This window comes from Pyrus communis, chromosome 16 (assembly GCF_041283825.1).
Source record: "Pyrus communis isolate YQ-2024b chromosome 16, ASM4128382v1, whole genome shotgun sequence".
In the NCBI taxonomy this organism is placed as follows: domain Eukaryota; kingdom Viridiplantae; phylum Streptophyta; class Magnoliopsida; order Rosales; family Rosaceae; genus Pyrus; species Pyrus communis.
In genome coordinates, this window is record NC_142580.1 from 7,788,571 (window position 1) to 7,810,285 (window position 21,715).

Consider the following 21,715-nt stretch of genomic DNA (forward strand, 5'->3'; position numbering starts at 1 on the left):
AACAAAATGATATATAAAAACCTCTTTTCGCATAGTATTCTTATATTTACATTATAATTTCCTTGACTTCGATTTTATATAATTTATTTTCGATATCTCGTCTTTATAAGAAATACTTACTTGACATGAAAAAGCTAAAAAAATAAAAAATGTGTCTCGAGTATATCATGTGTTGTCTTTGTTTTACTTCCGATATCTCGTCTCATAGAAATCTCTTTCAGGGATTACAGATTAACGAATTGTGATTAGTAAAGTGATTATCTTTTTTTGCTTTTAGGGTTTGTTATTGAATCAATAATTTAATTAATAATTTGTGTGGGGGATGAAGGGAATAATCTTTGTTTCATGGTTGGCTCGGTTTTCGCTTTCCAGTACAGTTGTGCTTGTAAAACCATGATATGGTGTGTCTCGGGACGCGCGAAAGAGCAACACGCGTGCACGTGTGGGCCTCTGCCTTTTCAGGCCCAACATGAGCATCAACCACCATGGGCTTTTCCACACCCAATTTCATAAATAGATAGATGGATTTATTTAATTAATCATGTTTTGGTTCATAAATCAACGAAGTATTACTCATGGCAGTTGAGTTAGTACCATCAAGGCGTCAATCACTGGATTTAAAATATTAACTAGGCCAGCCAGTCTATAGGACTTTCATAATATAGAGAGTCCAGATGCTTGATGTTTCATGTTGATAATATAATGTTAATATGTCGATTTCTTTTCAAGTGCATTGCATCATCAGTACGGAACGCAGAATGGTGGTGTTGTACTCAATACAATGAAAGTTTCTATCAATGATCAAGCCACCATGGGCTCATGTGAATTGTAATTTTAAGTGGAATCCAATTTTGTTTATGTAGTGAAGCTCATTTTTTTTTGTGAGAGTGTCTAACTATTGTGTTCGATTCATAGAAAAACATCTCAAATAGAAAATAAAAAATAAAAAAAAATACAAATTAACCAATTATAAAATAGTAAAAATTGGATCTCATAGTTAATTACATTGAACTCATCGCTATAAAACTTGCACCATCGTAACAATAGTAGTAGTAGTAGTAGTATTATTATTATTATTAAAAATCAAATTAACAAATGCCACACACATCATGGGGTGACCTAATCGTTGAGAATGAATTTCAAGCTCATATTCCATACGGTATATCCTGTGTTTGATTCTTGGCGTGAATTATACAATGGTGGACAAAGACGTTGAAATACCTCTATGAGTCTTGCTGATTATAAAAAAGTGAACTGTCGTGACGAAATCATCGGCTAATCCCTTTAAAAATAAAAAAATAAAAAGAATAACTCCTCACACATGCCTTTCAAGTACCAATAATGTTGAAAAAATTAGGCAACAGAACCAGCAATCAGTATCCTTAAATTCAAACTCTAGGTATGGTACGTTATGGGGTTGGCCTACTTGCTACATTTGACTGACTCTCTGATAAGCAAACTCCAAGAGCTAGCGTAACATCATCACCCTTCACTTTCACAAAATGTCAGTGCCACTCCAACTACACGTTTGACATTTCATTTCACTAACTTTGTTTTTTCACTCTCACATGGATCAAATTTCGTCATTCCAAATCTGTATAATTCATTGCCTTGTCTCTTTTGAAAGAATATACGAAATGTACTGGTCCGATCAATGACACGAATGGTACAAATTTTATGCAAGTTTCTGTTACACTTGGTGTGAAGTTCTTATCACGTTGTCCAAATTAACTAGTTTAACCCGTATCTGCTATTTATAATCAACTCTTTAACACAATTGAAACACGAATAAAAAGGAATATAGCATCGACCTTTCTATTGCAGTTTCGGAAACCCTAAACCTGGAATAACATAATAAGGTCGAAATTTTGAGCTTCTTAGAGTTACAGCCACCAAAAGCTTCCACTACAAGAAATCATGTACAAATACACAATGGCCTACACTAAATCCTCACAACATTTTCACCCCGAAAGGAAGCAGAAAACTGAATGAACAAAAGAGAACACATTACAGAGCCCCTTGGCTGAAAGCCACCGCATGCTTTCGGCTAAGACCACCGGAGCCATTACAACCCTGGCCGACATTGTTCAAATGCAACCCCATCGGTAGCAACCAGCCTATTAATTTTTATTGTGCCAGTTGTAGGAATTGAACCGTGGGCACCCCAGAAACCCAACCAATATCTCCAAATAGTCGCTTCCACCATCTAATCTAGCACGACCTTTTTGCTAATATATAGGATTTAACTGCTTACAATACCGCGCGTCAGACCTGTACCCGTCCCCTCCCTTTCCTCTCTCCTTGGGTTAAAATTAAAGTAATTTGTGTTTCTTTCTCTCTTTTAATTTTTTTTTTTTTTTTTTATAACTTTGGACTGCAACAGAACTTTCTTAAATTTAATGTAAATTATATAAAACTACCCGGTCAAACTATAAGATCATACCTTATGTTTTATATATATTAATGTTATACATTTACTTATGAATTCATTGTAATATCATACATCTATTAATTTTTTATCAATTTAACTGTTAAATAATGATGTGACAGAAGCGAGACCCTCTCTTTTGGCAACTAAAATAATAAATTAAAAAAATTATTTAACAATCGACATTAATTATTAAAAAAAAAACCTATTCCTCCCCTATGCTGTTCCTAGAAATTTTTAATTATAACAGAAACTTTAAGTAGTATACTACATATTTTAATAGAAATAATGTAAAATTTTAATTTTTAAATTATTAATTTTTTAGCACGTATATCGCACCTTGTATAATTATACGTGGTGTGTCATCCGCTGTACCGGTGAGACTGAAAATTTTCTCCGCCGCCGCCAAACAATCTCACCAGGCTCCTCTCTCTTCGCTGCAACCCAAACGCCACCTGGCACTCCCCAATCGACACCGTCTCCTTCGGCCTCATCCCCTCCGACCCCCTTCTTCCAGCGTAATTACGACTCCTGCCACTTGAGCTCGACCTCCGGCTCCGGTCACGGCGGCATCAGCCTCTCCAACGCAGTGCACTCGGAGGTCGCGCCTTGCTTGCCTCTGCCATCGCTGCCCGTGTTCTGCGGCGCATCTGATCATCTCCGGCTGTTCGACGAGCCGAGTCGGAATAGTGCGTGCTGAACTGCCCTGGGCACTGTTGCGGGTAGGATTGCTGATCTGCTTCGAGAAAACGGTACGCAATTTCATTTTCATGTTTAAATTTGAAATTTGATTGTTAGAAGGGCGCGATGTTGCATTTGAATTGGAATTGGACGTATTTGATTGCTGTGCTACTATATTAGAATTGTGAATTTTCCCTTTTTTTTTTGTGGTGGAGTAGGTTTTGTTTGTTTAAATTTTAAGTAATTGGAAGAAAAATGTAAGAAGGGGGTGAAGTGGGGGGTTTGGTCGGAGGGGTTGAAGCCGAAAGAGATGGTGTCGATTAGGAAGTACGAGGTGGTGTTTGGGTTGGCAGCGAAGAGAGGGGAGCCTGCTGAGATGTATCAGTTCATCGGTGAGTGGGTGGGCAGAGGAGAGAGTTGGGTGTGTTTAAGAAGGACTAGGAAGAAGGGGAACGGAGGAGGGAGTGTGAGGTGAGGATGAAGGGCGATGAATAGGACCAGCGTTCGGGGAGGTAGGAGGGAAACATGAATATTATTTTTTTATTTGTATCCATTGAACTGAATTTGGTTTTTTTGTTAGTTTTCTTCCCTTTCCTTATTTAAAGACAAGGCTTCTGCTATAATCGAAATGTCGGATTGGGACGATGTTTTTCTTGCGCCTGCTGGTGTCCCTGGTAAGCCGTGCATCTAGGACTCGAAAAACTTGTCATATTTTCCATTTGTAATTACTTCAAGAGATGGCCAACTGATTTTCAAGTTCTTTTTTTGCAGCTCGTGCTGGTGGCCGATTTCGACCCAAGGCAAAGCCACGGCCTAGCAGGGTAGCATCTACAGCAGCCGCCCCTGCTCTTCCGATTGTCATAACAGAAATACCTGTAACATTATCTACCACTGTCTCAGATAGTGTCCCATCTGTTGATGTTGGAGACAGTAAACTAACAGATCAAGTTGGGAGCATAGAGCCATCAGAAAACAATGAGATTCCATTGTCTGATGGCAAGAAGGACATCGGACGTTGCGAATCAACTGCAGATGTTGCAGGTTCTGATGGAAAGGCATTGGGGGAGGTAAGAGTATTTATCTATTTCCTGGTTTCATTGTTTTTCATTTCTTGTTGATAAGTTAATAAGTTATGATGTTTTCCAGAATGCAGACATATTCTCTGGATTGGAATGTCTTGATGATTCTATCAGTCAAACAACAAGGGGTACAGGTGACTTTTGCAAAATGCAAAATTTTTCTAAACAGTTGAAAATTGCATTAGTACTGTCTGTTGACTGCGGTAAGCACTTGTTCTTTCAGCAGAGATTGCTGTCAATAAGTCCGGTGATAAGGCTGATACAGGTACCAAACCAAGTGGCAAGTTCTTCCCTTCATCTTCTGTTAATCATGATTTAGAAATGGCAATTTTCTCAATAGTAAAACTTTGATGATACCACACATTGTTCTGCCAAGTCCTCATCATTTGTGGTGTGTGATGTTGCAGAAGCTGAAACTTGTTCTGATTATTGTACAACCCAAGATCCAATGTCCTGCAGAGAAGTTTCCGTTTCTAACAAACAGGGTGAAATGCAGTTAGAATCTGAGGTAAAGACCTGTACTATCACAGAAAATTGATTCTTGTTGAGTTGTTGATTTTGATTAATTGGGCAGTATAGTGTCAGGTAGATGGGGCTTTCTCTGACTTTGAAGTTCTAGATGTTGGGTCTGATGTCGCCATTTCATCCGGTATGTGCACAATCACTTGAATTTTGTATTTTGCTACCGTATTATATGTTGGGTATTCAATTGAATCTGGGTTGATGTAGAACGACATGCTGGCAAACATCAACCCAAGCTCAAAGTGAAAAAAGGAAAGGAGAATATGCACATCCCTTGCTCTGAAGTTGAGCCTAACATGGGTTCACAAGCTGCACATTTGGTACATTTTGAAACTGGTGACATGAATGAGAGCTCGCTTCCTGCCTTCCCTACTAGACATGTTATTGATCACCCGTCTCCAAGGCTTGATGATTCTAGCACCCTGAATCCAACCTCTGATTCCCAAGTGAATACAGAAAACCTGGCTGAAACTAACCACTCGGATGGTGCCATTTTGGGGGATGCTGTGCATTCAGAAGATGTTGGTGGAACAACTGAAAAAGTGGTAACATTTTTTAACTATAATATTTGTCCATGCATTTCGTATGGGACTGGATATAAAGATTAATTGTGTTAAGATACCTGCTTCTCTTTGTTTTCTGGATTGGGCAGGGTCGTAAGAGTAGAAATAGAAACACTTCTACTACATCAGATCTTCCTCAGAAGCGCAAATCTTCTGCAACCGAGAAGGCTGAAGGTGAGACATCATCCAGGCAGCTGAGGAAGCGGGTACCTCATAAACAAGTTGATGAGCTGGCAGATGAGGCCAGTGATGACAGTTTCACTGCTGAACCTTCTAGTGATTCTAAGATCAACGAAGATGAGGATAATATTGATGAATATAGGGAGCATAAGACATCGCAGAGGAAAAGAGCCCCCAAAAAGTCCAAGAAACCTGTATCTGAAAAAGAACCAGTTCGAAAGCATAAGAAGACCAAGGAAGCATCTGATCAGTCAACCAAAGACGCTCCCAAAAAGTTCTCCCATTCAACTCGTAGAAACAGAAGACAAGGTAAATGAATATCTGGATATCTAAGATTGTGTGACACAAAATTTGGATGTCTATCATCATTTTAATTTCCTTACCTTTTGTAGTGGACAAGTCTTTGCTTGAAATCCCAGAGGAGGAATTTGACCCCTGTAAATTCTCTCTCAAGGATCTCATTCGTCTAGCAGAGCATAAGGAGCTGTTAAAGGTATCATCTGGTTTTCGTGGTCAAATTTTCACATGACGAAGTATTATATGGTTTCACTTCCAACATTGACATTGGCTTCTTTGTTTGTTCCTATGGGCAGATTAAGGAGGCAAGAAAATTGACAACTCGACAGCCCAATGAAAGGTACTGGAATTCTTATACAGAAGCCATAAGTGCCAATATCTTTATGTTGATCATACTTGTTTAAGTTATGTAATTTCAAATTCAATATCATGACGTTCCTGGAGATCTTGATGATGGTTGATTTGAATTTCTTATCTTTATACACAAAGTAGTGCAAGTTTTATGACAAGATCTTTATGTTGATCACATTTGATGCACTCTTAAAATTTACAGTATTTTGTGGGACGAGCTCTAAACACTTGATGTCATTTGTCCATAGATGGTATTAAGTGAATAGGATGAGGTAGTTGAAAGATGTTTCATTTGTCTCTTGTATAAAATGGCCATCCAAGATGTACTGTTTGAAAGTATAAATTTATTAATATGATGGAATAGAATGATTGTGAATTGGGCCTTCTGATTGAGTATGCTTTCACCAGTTGTTAACTTTATTTGGGCCCACTTGAGGCTAGAACAATGTGGCATGGCAGATTTCTTGAATATAATTATGTTTTCTTTCTAGGACAGGAGGGTGGGAGCCTGGTAAGCATAGGGCAATTTTTAGTGTGAAAAATATTTGATGATACGTACAACTTTGACTTTGAGTAAAACCTGTTATTCGTGAAGAACTGTTGCCATTGTTGTTGTGGCTTATATTTTAGATCACACACGCACACAGAAAGACAGACACACACATGCACACACACTCACACGGCACAAAGGTTGACATGCTTGATTCTGAATAGAGTATCGTTTGTATGATTGTTGGAGTCATATGTAGTCCATTAATCCACATTTCGTAGTATTCTTTCCTTGCAGTACAAACAGTGATTCTCACAAGGAAGGTTCTCACAATGAAGAGGAGTTCTATCCTTCAGAACATGGCACTGATGAAAACCAAGCCACTTATCATGTTAATTCCTCTCTACTCAATTATCAAACTTACATGGACAAAGCACCCACTGCAAGATGGTCTAAGCAGGACACAGAACTGTTCTATGAGGTAATGTACCTATAAATTCACTACATTTAACTGGTTATCAATCACAAGTAACTTTGACATACCATATAATTATTAATGGAAAAATCTCATATCTGTCTCATTTTGTGGATTGGTCAATCAGCTTAGAACTGGGATTATAGGTTAGTGGTATCCGTGGACTTAGAAGTTAGATGATTAGTTCAATTCATGATCTCCTTGGTCAAATTATGGATATCATGGGAATTCAAAGAGAGTAGTGATAATGGAACCAACACATGGAATCAATCTGTAGATCTCTGCCAATAATTTTTAACTACCCTAGGATGTCCTCTTGTTTGGAAATGTTTTCTTTGCTTCCAAATTTTTCTTAAAACTAGATTTCATGCCTGATTAAGCTAATTGTCTAATAGGTCAAACTAAATCTGCCTTCACATGTGATTTAGGCTATTCAGCAGTGTGGATCAGATTTTACTATGATTCAAGAACTTTATTTTCCTAGTCGAACGCGTCATCAAGTCAAGTTAAAATTCAAGAAGGAAGAGCGTCAACATCCATTACGCATCTCAGAAGCCGTACTAAGTCGCTTGACTCATTCCACAGGTCAGTCCTTAATTTTTCCTTCTTTATATATATTTACTCTTTTAATCTCTCCCTTTCTAGGGTGGTGGGGTGGAATTAAGAACCGTACCCAAGATCGTCTTTTGCCTCCCTGTACATATGAAATTCTCTCTATTCATTATTTTGTTGAGTAGTATATGAATGGAGATTGGAGTCAATGTGATGAAGGATGCAGGAAAATTGTATATACAGTGGTACAATAAAGTAATTTTCTCATGCAGATCATTCCCAATTTACTTCATATATTGAGAAGCTGCAACAAGCTGCTCGGGCAAACAAGGAATCTAATGCAGATGAGTCAGTTGACATGACAGGCAAGGAGGAAGGACTAAGAGAGCAGACTCGGGATACTGATGTATGCATTTCCTGTCTTTTCTTTGTTTCTCTTCTGCTGAGATGCTAATGTTAGTGTTTGTATGTATTTATATTTATTTAGACCTTCATGAAGAAGGCTATTCATATCTATAGACAAATCGTTTCCTGAAATTATATTTCTCCAGTGGTAGGTAGTATGTCAATTGGAAGAATTTGCATATGGGAATTGCCGATGATTTAGGATTTATTCATGAAATAAAAGATCCAGATGAAATTTCAAATTGACTGATCTTCGATTACGAAACTTTATTAATTTATGCCCTTTAATCTGTTCATAGAACCAACCTGTTGGATGTGTAATACAGGAACTTGTATGACTCGTTGACGTGGCTCTCTTGCCCTTTGACCTCCTCTGTGAAAGGATCATGTTTTTGCAATCTTCATTTGCCTTCCTTTTCCTTTCTTTTCTTTTTCTTCCTATAAAAAGTAATCTGCTTCTTATTGCTTGCAGGAGGGAATGGAGAAACCCAAGTCGGAAGAAGTTCAAGATCAGGAAGCTGATGTTGCTGAAGTTCAAGATCAAGAAGCTGTTGCTGCTGAAGTGAGCAATCCCTTGAAGTCCGATGAAATTGATGATGATGATTTTACATGGTCCGACTGACGAGTGAGGAGTTTTACTTTTCTCTCCCTTATATTTTTTCTAGCCATTGATGAGTGACTTTCAACGAGAAGATATTGTCCTAACAAAATTTAAGGATATTCAGTACTTGTTATTGAGAGTGTGGACCATGGAGCGTGTGGAGATAAAAACGAATACATTATATCGAGGAGCCAACATAGTTGCAGCTCAAGTTCAACTGGCAAGAACGGGATATCAGATACCTGAGCTCCCAAAATCTGGGGAACAAAAATAGTGTTGCAACCATTTTTTGTATGTAAGTTTGTAACATTGGTTTTGTTATTTAAATATTGATTGCTCTCGTATCTAATTTTCGTTCGCCTGAAGATTTTTGTGAACAAGTATTGTAATTAGGCCTGTTAACAGTGTAATGAATGTTTATGCTTAGAACCATCTGCACAAACTCATGCCCAAACCCACAAGAATACTACATTTTACTGTATGCGCCAATTAGTATGTTACTTCATCTGTTAAATGATAACCTGACAAACGTGGGTCTCGTTGTTAAGAGATGGCTGGTGCCAGCACTGCTTGACATTACCAAAGGTCACAAAATAGCTGTTTATTTGTCCAAGTGCTCATGAGGTACGTGTTTATTTTCGTCGCATGATAATATTGTGTATAATTTCTCTCTCTTAGAAGCATTTGTTGGTTTACAAAGATAAACCATTAGAGCATGAATTGTAAAGAAACCAGACCATGTATTTTAAAATAAGTAGTGAATTATACTGATGGTTAGAATCTTACTTTTCAATCCACTAAATCTCGGGTTCATACTCTTCACCTCTCCTTAGTGTAATTTAAAATAAAAATGTCGGTATTTTAAATAAATAAAAATTTGACACTTTCTATAACCGAAGAAGCAAATTACTCCTAGTAGTTACTAGTATGCAATCAAAAGACAACCTTGACTTCTACGTATTTATTGAAATTCACATAAAATCCAAACCATATAATTATGCCAATTATAGCATGACCTTTTTGCTAATATTTAGGATTTAACTGCTTACATAAGCACATCAATAGGCACAATACCACGCGTCAGACCTGCACCCGTCCCCTCCCTCTCCTCTCTCCTTGGGCGAACAGTGTCGCACCTCTCCTCCTCGTCGGCCGGCCTTCAAAGGGCAGGTCACCCGCCACCCAGTTGAGCAGATCGAAATCGGGAAGTCTCACAGCATCGCTGGTTTCGAGCCCTTTTTCGGCTACTTTTCGACGACGACCCTAGGTATAAAAGTTCTTATGTTTGCTATGGAATTTCTACTCCATGTGGTTCCATTCGTCGAGGCCGAAATTTTGAATACTGCTCTGTTTGGTTGCTCGGAAAGTAGAGGAAAATTTGAACTCATCGCTATAAAACTTGCACCCACATAACAATGGTGGTAGTAGCAGCAGCAGCAGCAGCAGTAGTAGTATTAATATTAAAAATCAAATTAACAAATGCCACACATGAATCGTCATGAGGTGACCCAGTAGTTGGGAACGAATTTCAAGTCCGTATTCCATACGGTATGTCCTGGGTTTGATTCTTGGTGCTTGTGAATTATACGATCGTGGACATGGACGTTGAAATGCCTCTATGAGTTTTGCTGATCCTAGAAGAGTGGACTGTCGTGACGAAACCATCAGCTGATCCCCTTAAAAATAAAAAGAATAATTCCACACACATGCCTTTCAAGTAGCAATAATGTTGAAAAAATTAGGCAACAGGGTCAGGAATCAGTATCCTTAAATTCAACAATATAGTGGATTCGACTAAACATAACATATATGGTTTACTTTGACTTGGAGGGAGACTCACTCTTGGTAAGTTGGTATGGGACGTTCTGGGGTTGGCCTACTTGCTACATTTGACTGACTTTCTGATAAGCCAACTCCAACAGCTAGCGTAACATCATCACCCTTCACCTTCACAAAATGTAAGTGCCACTCCAACCACATTTGACATTTCATTTCACTTGGTTTTTTCACTCTCACATGGATCAAATTTCTTCATTCCAAATCTGTATAATTCATTTGCCCTGTCTCTTTTGAAAGAATATGCGAAATGTATGGGACCGACCAATGACACGAGTGATACAGCTTTTATGCAAGTTTCGGTTTCACTTGGTGCAAAGTTACGATCACATTGTCCAAATTAACTAGTTTAACTTGTATCTGCTATTTATAATCAACTCTTTAACACAATTGAAAGACGAATAAGGAATATAGGATCAACCATTTCTATTGCGGCTTCAGAAACCCTAAACCTAGAATAACATAATAAGGTCGAAATTTTGAGCTTCTTAGAGTTACAGCCACCAAAAGCTTCCACTACAAGAAATCATGTACAAATACACAATGGCCTACACTAAATCCTCACAACATCTTCAACCCCGAAAGGAAGCAGAAAACTGAATGAACAAAAGAGAACACATTACAGAGCTCCTTGGCCGAAAGCTACCGCATGCTTTCGGCTAAGACCACCGGAGCCATTACAACCCTGGCAGACATTGTTCAACAATGCACCCCCATCGGTAGGCACCACCCTACCACTCTCAAAACCCACAAAACACTTCCTGATATTTCATTCAGAGGATAACAAACTCTCAAATTTACGGACTATATTACACAAATGTGATACCTTTGTCTCTTTGGATAAACATCATCCAGCACCTATGAAGTTGCACTCGGATAGTTTAGTTTGGTTGCTAATATGAGAGTTTCATCCATTGGAGTCCGATAACATAGCAAGGACCTCGCTATCATCAAAGTTCGACTCCACTGCCAGTTCAAGGGGGGTTTTCCCTTCCCCATTTAATGCTCGTGGATCAGCTCCCCTGCAGATGCAATAGAACCCCCTTCAGTAGCGAATCATAAAAACACAGGCGGAAACACAGCCTTGTGAAAGAAGCTGACAGCTAGATAGTTCAATATGGATGCACAGATTAGGAAAATGTAATGCATGGGTTTTAAAAAACTGCAGATCCAACTATGAGATGTTCACCTTGTAAGAAGCAATTTTGCGAATGTGTTTTTGCCTCTCAGAATACAACGGTCGAGTGGTGTGTGACCTCTTGAATCAATCACATTTATATTCACTCCATACTGTAAGAGGAGTTCAAGCATGCCAATGTCAGCAGTTTCACAAGCAAGGTGGAGAAGAGTGCACCCATCTAGATCCTCCACTTGCTGGCCTTCACTTGTACCACTCAAGTTTGAAGAGCTATGTGACGACTTGTCTAATGAATCCCCAGCTAAGCAGCTCGAGCCTTGGTCATGGCTAGTCTGCTCATGCATCAGCATTACTTTGGCAAGGGTTAATGAAGAGTTACATGATGCTTGCTCATACACCGCATTCAAATCTGGTTCAGAATTAACAATGTGACGATATACAGCTTTTTTGTCATTAGCACGAACACCCTCCCAAATCTGTTGTGCTACCAAATGAGTATATTGTGCATCTTTTGGTTTCCGGACAAAAAGCTTTTCTGCGTACTGTGATTAACAAAAGAATACACATTAACGTCCACATTTCTGAAGCAGTCTAGATTTTCCGCTAGTAGCAGGTAGTAAGGAGATCAGTTCGTTATATACTAGGAGATCTTCAAGAATGGTCATGTATCATAAGTTGACAAATGGTAGTCCCCAAATCATTAGTCTTGTAAAAACTAAGATGAACTCAAGCAAGGTTCATCCATGTCATACAGGAACAATACTGTTATGCCGTTATACACTATGTACAGCCGTTATTGCAAGACCGTAAGACATGATCACTAAAAGCAGTAAAAGAGAGGACGACAAGTATTCCAACAAGCCGATAAAGGTTCACAGTCTCAAACTACAGTCTAAACAAAATTGCTTTTTTGTCTTTAGTATTAGAAAATATGTGTTCTTTAGATTGGGCTGATGTTCTAAAACTATTGCTTCCTTATCAACTTCGAATTTAATCCTACAATCTTATAAATGTTCGATAGCAAAACAAGTTAAGTTGATCGGTTAATTCAATAAGAAATAGGCCTTAGCGCTCAATTTCGTTGGTACCATCCAACTGAATCCAATTCAATTGTTTACTTTTTCAATTTCAGTGAAATGAAAAATTCAACCAAAACCTATTTTCAAAACAGCAAGTGTAAGAATAAAAAATTTGATAATTCGAATGTAAATATTGAAATGCTTTCTAGTCATCCAACTAGTAACTGTGAGGTATGAAAAGGCATACCTTTGCATGAATGAATTTCTCCTTTACTGGTATAGAATCACTCTGACTGGGTTTGCTGATAAAAACTAGCTGTTTTTTATCGGACTTGTATGACCTTCACCAGAAGAATACAATTGAAATATCGCAACGGTCCAGTAGAGAAGAAATATATACAATACTCGAAAGAGTTGTGACAGAGAATCCCTACCCTGTGGATATAAGATCAACCTGAAAGGCAGTTCTTGATTGCAAAAGTTCCTCCCAGACAGAGTTGGAAAAGGCATTACCCAAAGACTGAAACAAATTTATAACGGAAGGCTCCCACACTTTAACATCCAGTGTAAGAGACCTTACCTGCAATAAAAGACACCGAGAAGAAAAGTTGTAGAAATTCAGTAACTGGTACAGACACTGAATTTTTTATAGGATCAGTACTTATAAACAAAAAGAACTATTACGAAAATGTTACTGTCAATATACAAATATACAATCCAAAACAAAATTTGGTAATTTCCCGCATATTTACTACTTTACCAAGTTATCATTTGTATAATCCTTAATTCTTCTGTAACTGCACTCATGATTCATTGTAAAAAAAATAAAACCTTGGAAAAAGATTTAACATACCATTGGCCAGTTTACACATTCCATGTTAATGAAAATCTCAAAACTTCATTATTGCTATTATTGAAAAGTAAACCACATTACTATTAGGCAATTAGGAATCATATGAGTAAGGTTCTTTAGACTCCTACTTGATAAATACTTGAAATTGTCTGTGCAGAAAAGTAGAGTAAGCAAGAACATGAAAAATATAATAGTTATTTGATGGGCGTTACACAACACTTGTTCAGAGAGTGCATGACTTGCAGATATATAATGTGAAATTGCTAAGTACGAAAAATATTGTGATTAACCTTTGAGATATGTACACCAAGATTACGATGAACACCGGAGCACTCAATACAAACGAGAACACCAAGATTTAATGATGCCCAATCTGGCTCTGGGGCACCACAATCAGCACACTTATCATTCCCACATACTCGTCGTAGCATGTCAATTGTCTTTTCGGTTTTTAAAGATGATCTTTGATGTTGTGAGCTTCTCAATGGGCGCTCAGAATTTGCAGAAGTAAGGCTCCTCTCGGACACAATTTCTTCAACTCCAGTGTGATCAAAATCAGAGCTCTCAAATGAACTACTCTCACTGGCAGAATGACGATGGCTTCCCATGGGACTAGCAGGCAGAAACTGAAATACAATTGGACCAAACTCATCAATGAGACTACGAAAATCAATGGCCACATAATCATGTAAAACTTTCAAAACACAATTACCCTCTCAGGAGCTTGAGAGCTAAGTAATGAAGCAATAACCCCTGTTATCTTTTCAATCCAATCCATTTGATCAAGTGCACTCTCTGCCTGCACTGACAAGCATAAATCAATATCATTGCAGGAACTACTAGATAAAAATAACTATAAAAAACTCGCCAAACTGGCAGGTTCAAAAACCAGATAAATACATAGCAAGCCTAAGCTCACAAGGGCCAGCTACACTGAATCGAACCTGCAAAGTATAGTTCTTTGTCGGTGAAATGATTCTGAAACAAAACCTCAGATCTGACTGGTCAGCATCAACTTTGATAGTTGATGTAAGCAGATTCACTGTGTGATGAGCAACAGATTTCTCATCATGCACTCCACCATGATAATGAGAAGAAAGCCACCGACTCAGCAGTCCAGAACCAAGCTCAGAACTATTCCTTTGACCAGAAAGTTGACTACCAGATCCCTAAAAGTTATAGACAAACAAAATAACAAAACGTGATATTAATATTTAAAAAAAAAAAAAAAAAAAAAAAAAAAAAAAAAACACAGGACAAACTTCAAGCATTCTGCATCCTAACTTCTTGTAAAAATTACTTACAGATGGTTTGCTGCATTGTTTCCGATAGTAATAGAGCATTCCTCGGCTATCAAGAACAAAAAACCTTCTTTTCCAGTCACCTCTTAAGTTAGAGGAACGTTTTGAGAGGTAACCTTGCCTAATGGTTTGAACCTGATTATTGCTTACTGTTAAATTTTGTCTATGGTATTAAATGTGGTGATGAAATAAAAACAACTGCAACATCAAAATGCATAAAGAAGTTGAACATAGGTCACGTTAATAAATTAAAGGCAATAATATGAAACTTCATCAACCTTTCCCTTTGCAGCAGACTGCATAACAGCATCTATCATTTTATGCGAACTTCTACCAATGGCTTGTATCCCATCCCCATTGGGAGATCCATTAGAACCATTAGAAGACCACCTACTCTCTCGATCAACCTGTCGTTTGTAATCTTGCATCCTTTCATGAAGAGCAGCCTGTTCATAATTGGATCTTTCTCTTGATTGTTGAGCATATGTCAAGACCTAGGAAATAATAAGAGGTCCAATTTAAAATGATTCTTATTACAAACATACGAAAAAAGTTCAGAACAAACCTGATTAATATATGGCTCCATTTGATGCAACAACTCGTAACCCTACACATGGCAACAGTTTAAGGTCATTATGGTAGTGATAAAGCAAGTGAAACGTAGAGAAAACCTGACTTTCAGTCTACCTGTTTGAAGTAACGAAGATGTGCATCCATTGTTCCACTGACCGCTTCCAGAAATTGAAACCTCTTTTTCGCTTCAACATTAGAAAGAGCAGTCACCTGCGTATAGAAAGGTCCAAATCATAAATCCAAGGTCTCAATGGCATGAACTCATTGATTTCCGGAAGAATGGGACGAGAAAGTTACCAGACTAAAACGAGCTTGCTCAAATGTAGTCCTTGCATTATGAAGCTCCTGCAATATCTCTTAAGTCGTATTAGAATGTAAGAATGGATAGTTTCCAATAATATAGACAAGAACACAGGTCTATAAAATAAAATAAAAAAGAGAAATTAGCACCACAAATTACCTCCTCAAGAAGGGTAACCACGTCGCTCTTTGTGCCTTTTCTCAGTGAGAGAAATTTCTCACGAGCCTGAAAATAGTATTAAAGTATCAAACCAAGTGTCCAATACCAAAACAAAAATCAAATTGTTACATTAACCTCAATATAGCTGGAAGATGTATTAAATTAATTAAGAATATGAAGCACACCTGGTCATAAACAAGGCTAGCCTTGTCAAAATGTTTCCGCGCTTCCTGCACAAGGACAATACTCAATATTGAAAAAACTAAGAGATAAACTTAAATGGTCTAACCCACAATTCTTTCACCATACCTTGACCTCATGCAAATCAATATTCACAAACTGTAACAGTCTGTCATTTAGCATATGCTCAACCTGTACGGGGAAGAGAAAAACAGGTTATCCAAGATAACATCTTCACCTTATCCATGATAAAGAATAAACTATTCATCCAACGGGCAGCAAAACACAGAGAGCTTGGAAATGAAGAGCATGGAATGCATTTGATATATGTAAGGACTAGAGAAGCTAATCCCCCTAAAGCTTGTAGTGACTGCATAAGCCGCAATGTATAACGGTTAGCCACGATATGTACAAAGTTGAGTTCCTATATCTCAAGTAAAACTACTTTCCAAAGCAAAAATTGAAAGATGGAAATAATATCAAGCTTCAAAAAGGAATTCATTGCAAGCCAAAATTAAGAACAAACCATTTTAAACTAATATCTGTTTCTCAAATAGTATATTGAAATGATATTCCATGAACTACAGGCAAAATTATTTTGATTGCAAGATCATAATGAAGCCAATTAGCTTGCAGCAATAGATTTGACATGTTAATTATAAATAAAACAAAGTTATTACCTGGGATCGAAGAACTTCCTTGTATGTCCCAATTTCTCTCAATGCGATAGTAAATTTAGTCATAACAGGACCTAGTGAAGAAGAAAGGAGTTCAATTATTGATATTTTAATCATCAATGTTTGATTTGGTACTCTTTATGCTGACAATTTGGCATACCTCCAAAAGCCACACTGATTGGATCATTATGCCCCCCGCCAAAAGTTTCTAAGGCGCTAGCAAAAGCAATGTCCCCATCATATGCTTCCCCAAGCCCTTCACTGCCAGCAAAAAGAAAAAGAAAAGGCCTTTAAGCAATTCCCTGACAAACTCAACATTCAAGTCTAGTGAGGGTTAATTTCATTCAGAAAAAAAGGATGACAAAGGAAGATCCAGAACCACTTGATCACATGTTATATTAGTATCAAAGTTTGGATGCTCTCCATATTTGAGAGCTATTAAAAGTGAAAAAGCATAAGATACTGGGTGGTCAAGTTTTTGCGGTGCCAAATTTACATTTGACATCATCAGAAATGTAATTGAATACACAACAATTGACGAACTCAAAAGTTCTGCCCAGAGTTTTTTGTAGATGAAACAATATAAAAACGCATCAAAAGATTAGGCATACGTGTATTTTCGGCATCCTTTGTAAAACCTCAAACTTCTCTCCCTCAAAGTTTCCGCATTTTCCTCCATGGATAGTATCTGCACCAACAAAAGTTTCATCAATTACGACATACCCCAGCCAAGCTTATGACTAGTAATCATGTCAACACAGACACAAGTACAAATAGCATCAGCAATATCTGTTAGCAAAAGTTCACTGCTCATGTATAATGGGTATAACCAGAATGCAATGACAGGAAGGGTGATGTAGGCCATCGCACGCATCACAGAGTAAATATGATTAAAAGGGGGAGGGCGGAGTTGTTTAATATAGGCTGCACTTGATGATTTCAGAGCCTGAGTAATCTAAAGCCAAGCAGGGCATAAGCAGATTTAACAAGTCGGGGTTATATAACACCATATCCAATCCTATCGAAACATACATCTTTCCAAAGGTTGATATATTCGGCCCTCTGTCTAGAATACAAGTGCTAAATCACCTTCTGTTTTTCAATGGGATCCGAAATCATTGAAAGTTTAACAGACATACAATACTATGGAAACAAAAATGCAAGCAATTAGCAATCGGAAGATAATTAATCTATCCATAACAAAGTTCGGACCGTTTTACAACTCGGAAACAACAGTAGCAAACTATAAATTCTTCAACTTTAACTTCCACAACTCCCATCAATTCATTCCAAATTACACAATTCAGCCATTTAAGGGATGCGGCATATGATGATTGTAACCAATGCAACTAAATCTATCACATGTACAACTATTACCAGCACATGCTCCATTTCTCTGCTCAGAAATCACCACCCACCAACTCCCCAAACGAGATTCAAAATCCGAACTTTCGTTTCTCTCCCGGATTTTCTCAGCAACCAAACATGGCATTGGAAGAAAGAACAAAAACCATGCAACCAAACAACCCAGAAGAGAGAGAGAGAGAGAGAGAGAGAGAGAGAGAGAACCTGCTTGCGGAACATAGGAGAGTCATCGAGCTTAGTGAAATGCATTTTTGAGAGCTTTGATTTCTCTTCCGACAAAAATATCAATCAGTAGAGCAACTCAGGCGATTCTCCATCTTCTCCGCCGAGTCCAAGCACTCAATCTTGGTCACCAAGATCTTTGCACATTTTAGATTCAGTCCAATCAAACCCCACAATTTAGGAAAACCCCAAGTCCAAATCAATCTATATCTCTCAAATCACCTCCAGCTTGCATGAATTTCACTCCCACCTCAGAGCTACAGAGCACCCACCAAACCAAAATCCCTTTTTTATTTTACCCTTTTTCACTATTTTAAATGTTCAGCTTCAAAACCCTAGAAGAAGCAGCAGTACGGCCCACCCCAAAAGAAGAGAGAGAAGGAACCCTAAGAAGAAAGAAAGAGGCCAGAAGACATTTGACACGAAAGTTTGAGTCTTTGTTAAGCTCAAGCCGCATATAGATACACCTATAATTACATAAGATCGGAGCCTTGGGAATTGAGAGTGACTGTTTGTGTGTGTGTGTTCGATCCGGTTGCGATTAGGCCATTTTTCAATTAACCTGACAACGTCGCAAGAGACAGCGCGACAGACACCCGACAATACTCTCTACTCTCTACTCTGCTCTCTACTCTCCCTCTCTCTTCCCTCTTTTGCTAATTGCGAGATTTGACTTACTTGTCGCTTGTTGGAAAGGATGGAGTTGGTGAAGTGAGATCATACTGTTACTAACTCACATGTCAACAGAACACTAAAATTTAAGCATAGAGTAGTTTAGGATGTGTGATACTTTGAGGATGTGTTTTGACGCAACGGAAAAATTGATTTTTTGTAATTAAAATGTTACGCGTTCGAGTCGTACAAACAACTTTTTTGCAAAAGAAGAGTAAGATTACGTATGATAGACGTTTCAGCCTAACGCTATTAAAACGAGGAGCTTGTTGGCTTGAGATCGGCCGTTTCAAAAATTTCAATCGCATCTATGTAGAAGAAGCCATTTCTTGTAATTAGTGTAACACCTAACTTCTTTTAAATGACGGTGTAACGCATAACTCTTCAATAATATTAGAGAACAAGTCATTCTTCTTTGTATAAATTGTAGTCTGATTGTACATTAATTTTTTTTAAAGTGAAATTAATAAAAATAGGCTGAAACGATTATTTTACAAGCACAATTGTTGAACTTTTTGATATCAGTCAAACGATTTTAGCAATTTTACAAGAGAATTTGAGCGGCAGCGCTGCTCAGCATAAGAGTCGTTTTGGGCTTTTTGTGTTCTCCAGTGCATAGGATTAGTCTTCAAAGTTTCTTCGACAGTGGTTAACTTTACAAGGTATGGGAGACGCGGACAACTGCTCATACCAACGCGCCTCATCGGCGCGTGGGTTAAGTCCTGATAGATTTTTACCCATAGCTTGTCGTTAGGATCCGACAGCTGTTTGTTGAGAAGAATGGAAGTGAAAGAGATGCTTCTGTCAGGCACACTATGGCCACCTCATTAAGGTGGGGCCCGCCGTAAATTTCCCTCCATATCCATGCCCGACAGACAGCATTGCAATTTTTTTTGATCGAGTAAGAAAAAGTTTAGGAGGAAGAGAGATTACCTAGTTCAGGATGAAGGTGCGTCACAAATCATTTACCAAAGGTTCATGTTCTCTTTGTTGATTTTTACAGATTGCCCTCAATTATAAATTTATTGGCATCGGAACTCGAATCTTGATAAGGCGACACACAAAACAAAAACCTTACCACCTGAACAAACATGTATTGGCGACAACAGTGGACTTTCGAACTATAGTAGACACCCAAAAAACTTAGTGCATTATGCAATTACCAATATATTAGGAAATTATTATTGGCACTTCAAATTCTTCATTCTACGTTTCAAACTTTTTATATTTAAAAAAATATATATTTGTAAGAAGTGTAGAATGAAATTTTTAAAATATCAATAACATTTCCCATATATTAATTAAAATGCAAAGATATCACTCATTTTTTCAGATTTAGAAATTTGGGGGATTGGGAAATTGATCAGGTGGCCCATGGACCACTTCCACGTACATGGATTGGAAAATCTTCCGCGAGTATGGCCTGTTTCCCAAGAGATTTTCTCGTGTTATTAATTTATTAGATAATATTGAGAGATCAAAATTTTAAATTAAATTTTGTAAACTGAATGATATATATGTATGGTCTTTCTCTTTAACCATTGCATGTAGAATTCAAACTTGAATTGCCGTGATGACAAGTGACAACCAACAAGTAATATTGTTAAACACTAATAAAAAGGGTAGAAACTAATGAAAATGATTTGAAAATTTTGAGTTTTAATTATAAGGACATAATAAAGGGTAAAGTAAATAGTACCAAGATTAATTTTTTTAGTGTAAAAATGTAATTGTTCGTTAAAATAAATAATACCGGAACTTTTCGTTAAAGTTTCAAAAAAAAAAAAAAAAAAAAAAAAAGCAACAAGCGTTTATTGAATAGTGACGTTGTCGAGACTGAAACCTATGTTCATCATTAATTAAAATGGGACTCTACCATTGGAAGTACAAGCGTGGTATAGATTCCTGAAGGAATATCCGAATATGGTTCAATTTTTTTCAGACTAGTTCTTCCTTTATCATTGAGCATGGTTTTTCCATACAGGATTCAAATTGTCTCAATGTGGAGAAGCACTTGCTGGAGATGGTGAAGTATTTTGCTTTTCATTTTTTCACAGTAGTGGATGGCATTTTTTTCTTAAAAAGGAAGAAAGTAAAGTAAAGAATGTGACTATTTATGTGCCTTTTTTCTTCACTTTTTGACCATTTGCATTTCTTTTTTTGCATTATTTATTAAAATATATATATATTTAATTTTATAGGTACACATTCACTTTCTGAATAAAAATTATCGTCCACTCCAAATGGAGCTCTGCATTTATCATCTAGCATTACAAAGATTCCTGTAATAATATTAATATTGTAAAATAAATTACCAATTAACTCAGTAAATAATTGTAAAATAAGTTTACCACTTTGTACGGGCCAGACACAAAACACTTGAAGTTTAGCCAAACCATGTGATGGATTAGGGAATCTTTAATTCGTACCATGCATAGTTGCATACCTAAGCAGAAAGCTGCCTATGAGGTACAAGTGTCGTAGCCTTCTAGGCATGTAGGGGACTAATCATCAATCAAATTATACAAACAAATTGTTCAAAGTGAATTGCACGTTGGAAATTTCAGAGATTTTGTACGAGTGCTTATAAGTTACGGAATCTCAACATTCTTAGTCATGGTATGTAAATATGGTATCATTTTTGTAAAGTTCAATGGTCGTACGTACTTTACTTTTCTCAATTTATATATACAAGACTATTCATAAAAGTTTCTCGTTACCTGTGTAGCATGATATTAGACTATTTTTTCCAATTCTAGTGTAGAAATGTAGTAGTTTAATTAATGAAATAAGTT

The 21,715-nt window shown here is 37.4% G+C and overlaps 2 protein-coding genes across 21 annotated transcripts; one reads left to right on the forward strand and one right to left on the reverse strand.

Annotated features, from left to right (window-relative positions):
• Positions 1-2,699: 2,699 nt before the first annotated feature.
• Positions 2,700-9,056, forward strand: LOC137731777 (uncharacterized). 20 transcript variants are annotated; one of them, XM_088687907.1, is made up of 16 exons: positions 2,802-3,180; positions 3,328-3,783; positions 3,881-4,176; positions 4,256-4,322; positions 4,412-4,453; positions 4,596-4,696; positions 4,768-4,837; positions 4,918-5,255; positions 5,363-5,762; positions 5,846-5,946; positions 6,047-6,090; positions 6,889-7,072; positions 7,495-7,651; positions 7,891-8,024; positions 8,496-8,648; positions 8,749-9,056. In XM_088687907.1, exons 2-15 carry the CDS (start codon positions 3,738-3,740, stop codon positions 8,643-8,645), a joined length of 2,130 nt encoding a protein of 709 aa, XP_088544033.1. In that variant the 5' UTR covers positions 2,802-3,180; positions 3,328-3,737; the 3' UTR covers positions 8,646-8,648; positions 8,749-9,056. The 20 variants fall into 20 exon arrangements, with proteins under 20 accessions (XP_088544023.1, XP_088544021.1, XP_068327088.1 ...); XM_088687896.1 differs by having other exon boundaries at positions 3,690-3,783; positions 4,412-4,468; XM_068470989.2 differs by having other exon boundaries at positions 2,808-3,180; positions 3,690-3,783.
• A 1,804-nt stretch (positions 9,057-10,860) lies between these two features.
• LOC137732085 (ADP-ribosylation factor GTPase-activating protein AGD3) lies at positions 10,861-18,978 on the reverse strand. Its single transcript, XM_068471379.2, has 19 exons — positions 18,231-18,978; positions 17,273-17,349; positions 16,822-16,922; positions 16,665-16,735; positions 16,114-16,176; positions 15,990-16,034; positions 15,805-15,870; positions 15,642-15,689; positions 15,459-15,554; positions 15,337-15,378; positions 15,050-15,265; positions 14,775-14,906; positions 14,415-14,639; positions 14,183-14,269; positions 13,761-14,096; positions 13,052-13,197; positions 12,865-12,958; positions 11,650-12,140; positions 10,861-11,482 (listed from the first exon to the last, which is right to left on the reverse strand). Exons 1-19 carry the CDS (start codon positions 18,273-18,275, stop codon positions 11,368-11,370), a joined length of 2,496 nt encoding a protein of 831 aa, XP_068327480.1. The 5' UTR covers positions 18,276-18,978; the 3' UTR covers positions 10,861-11,367.
• Positions 18,979-21,715: the final 2,737 nt, after the last annotated feature.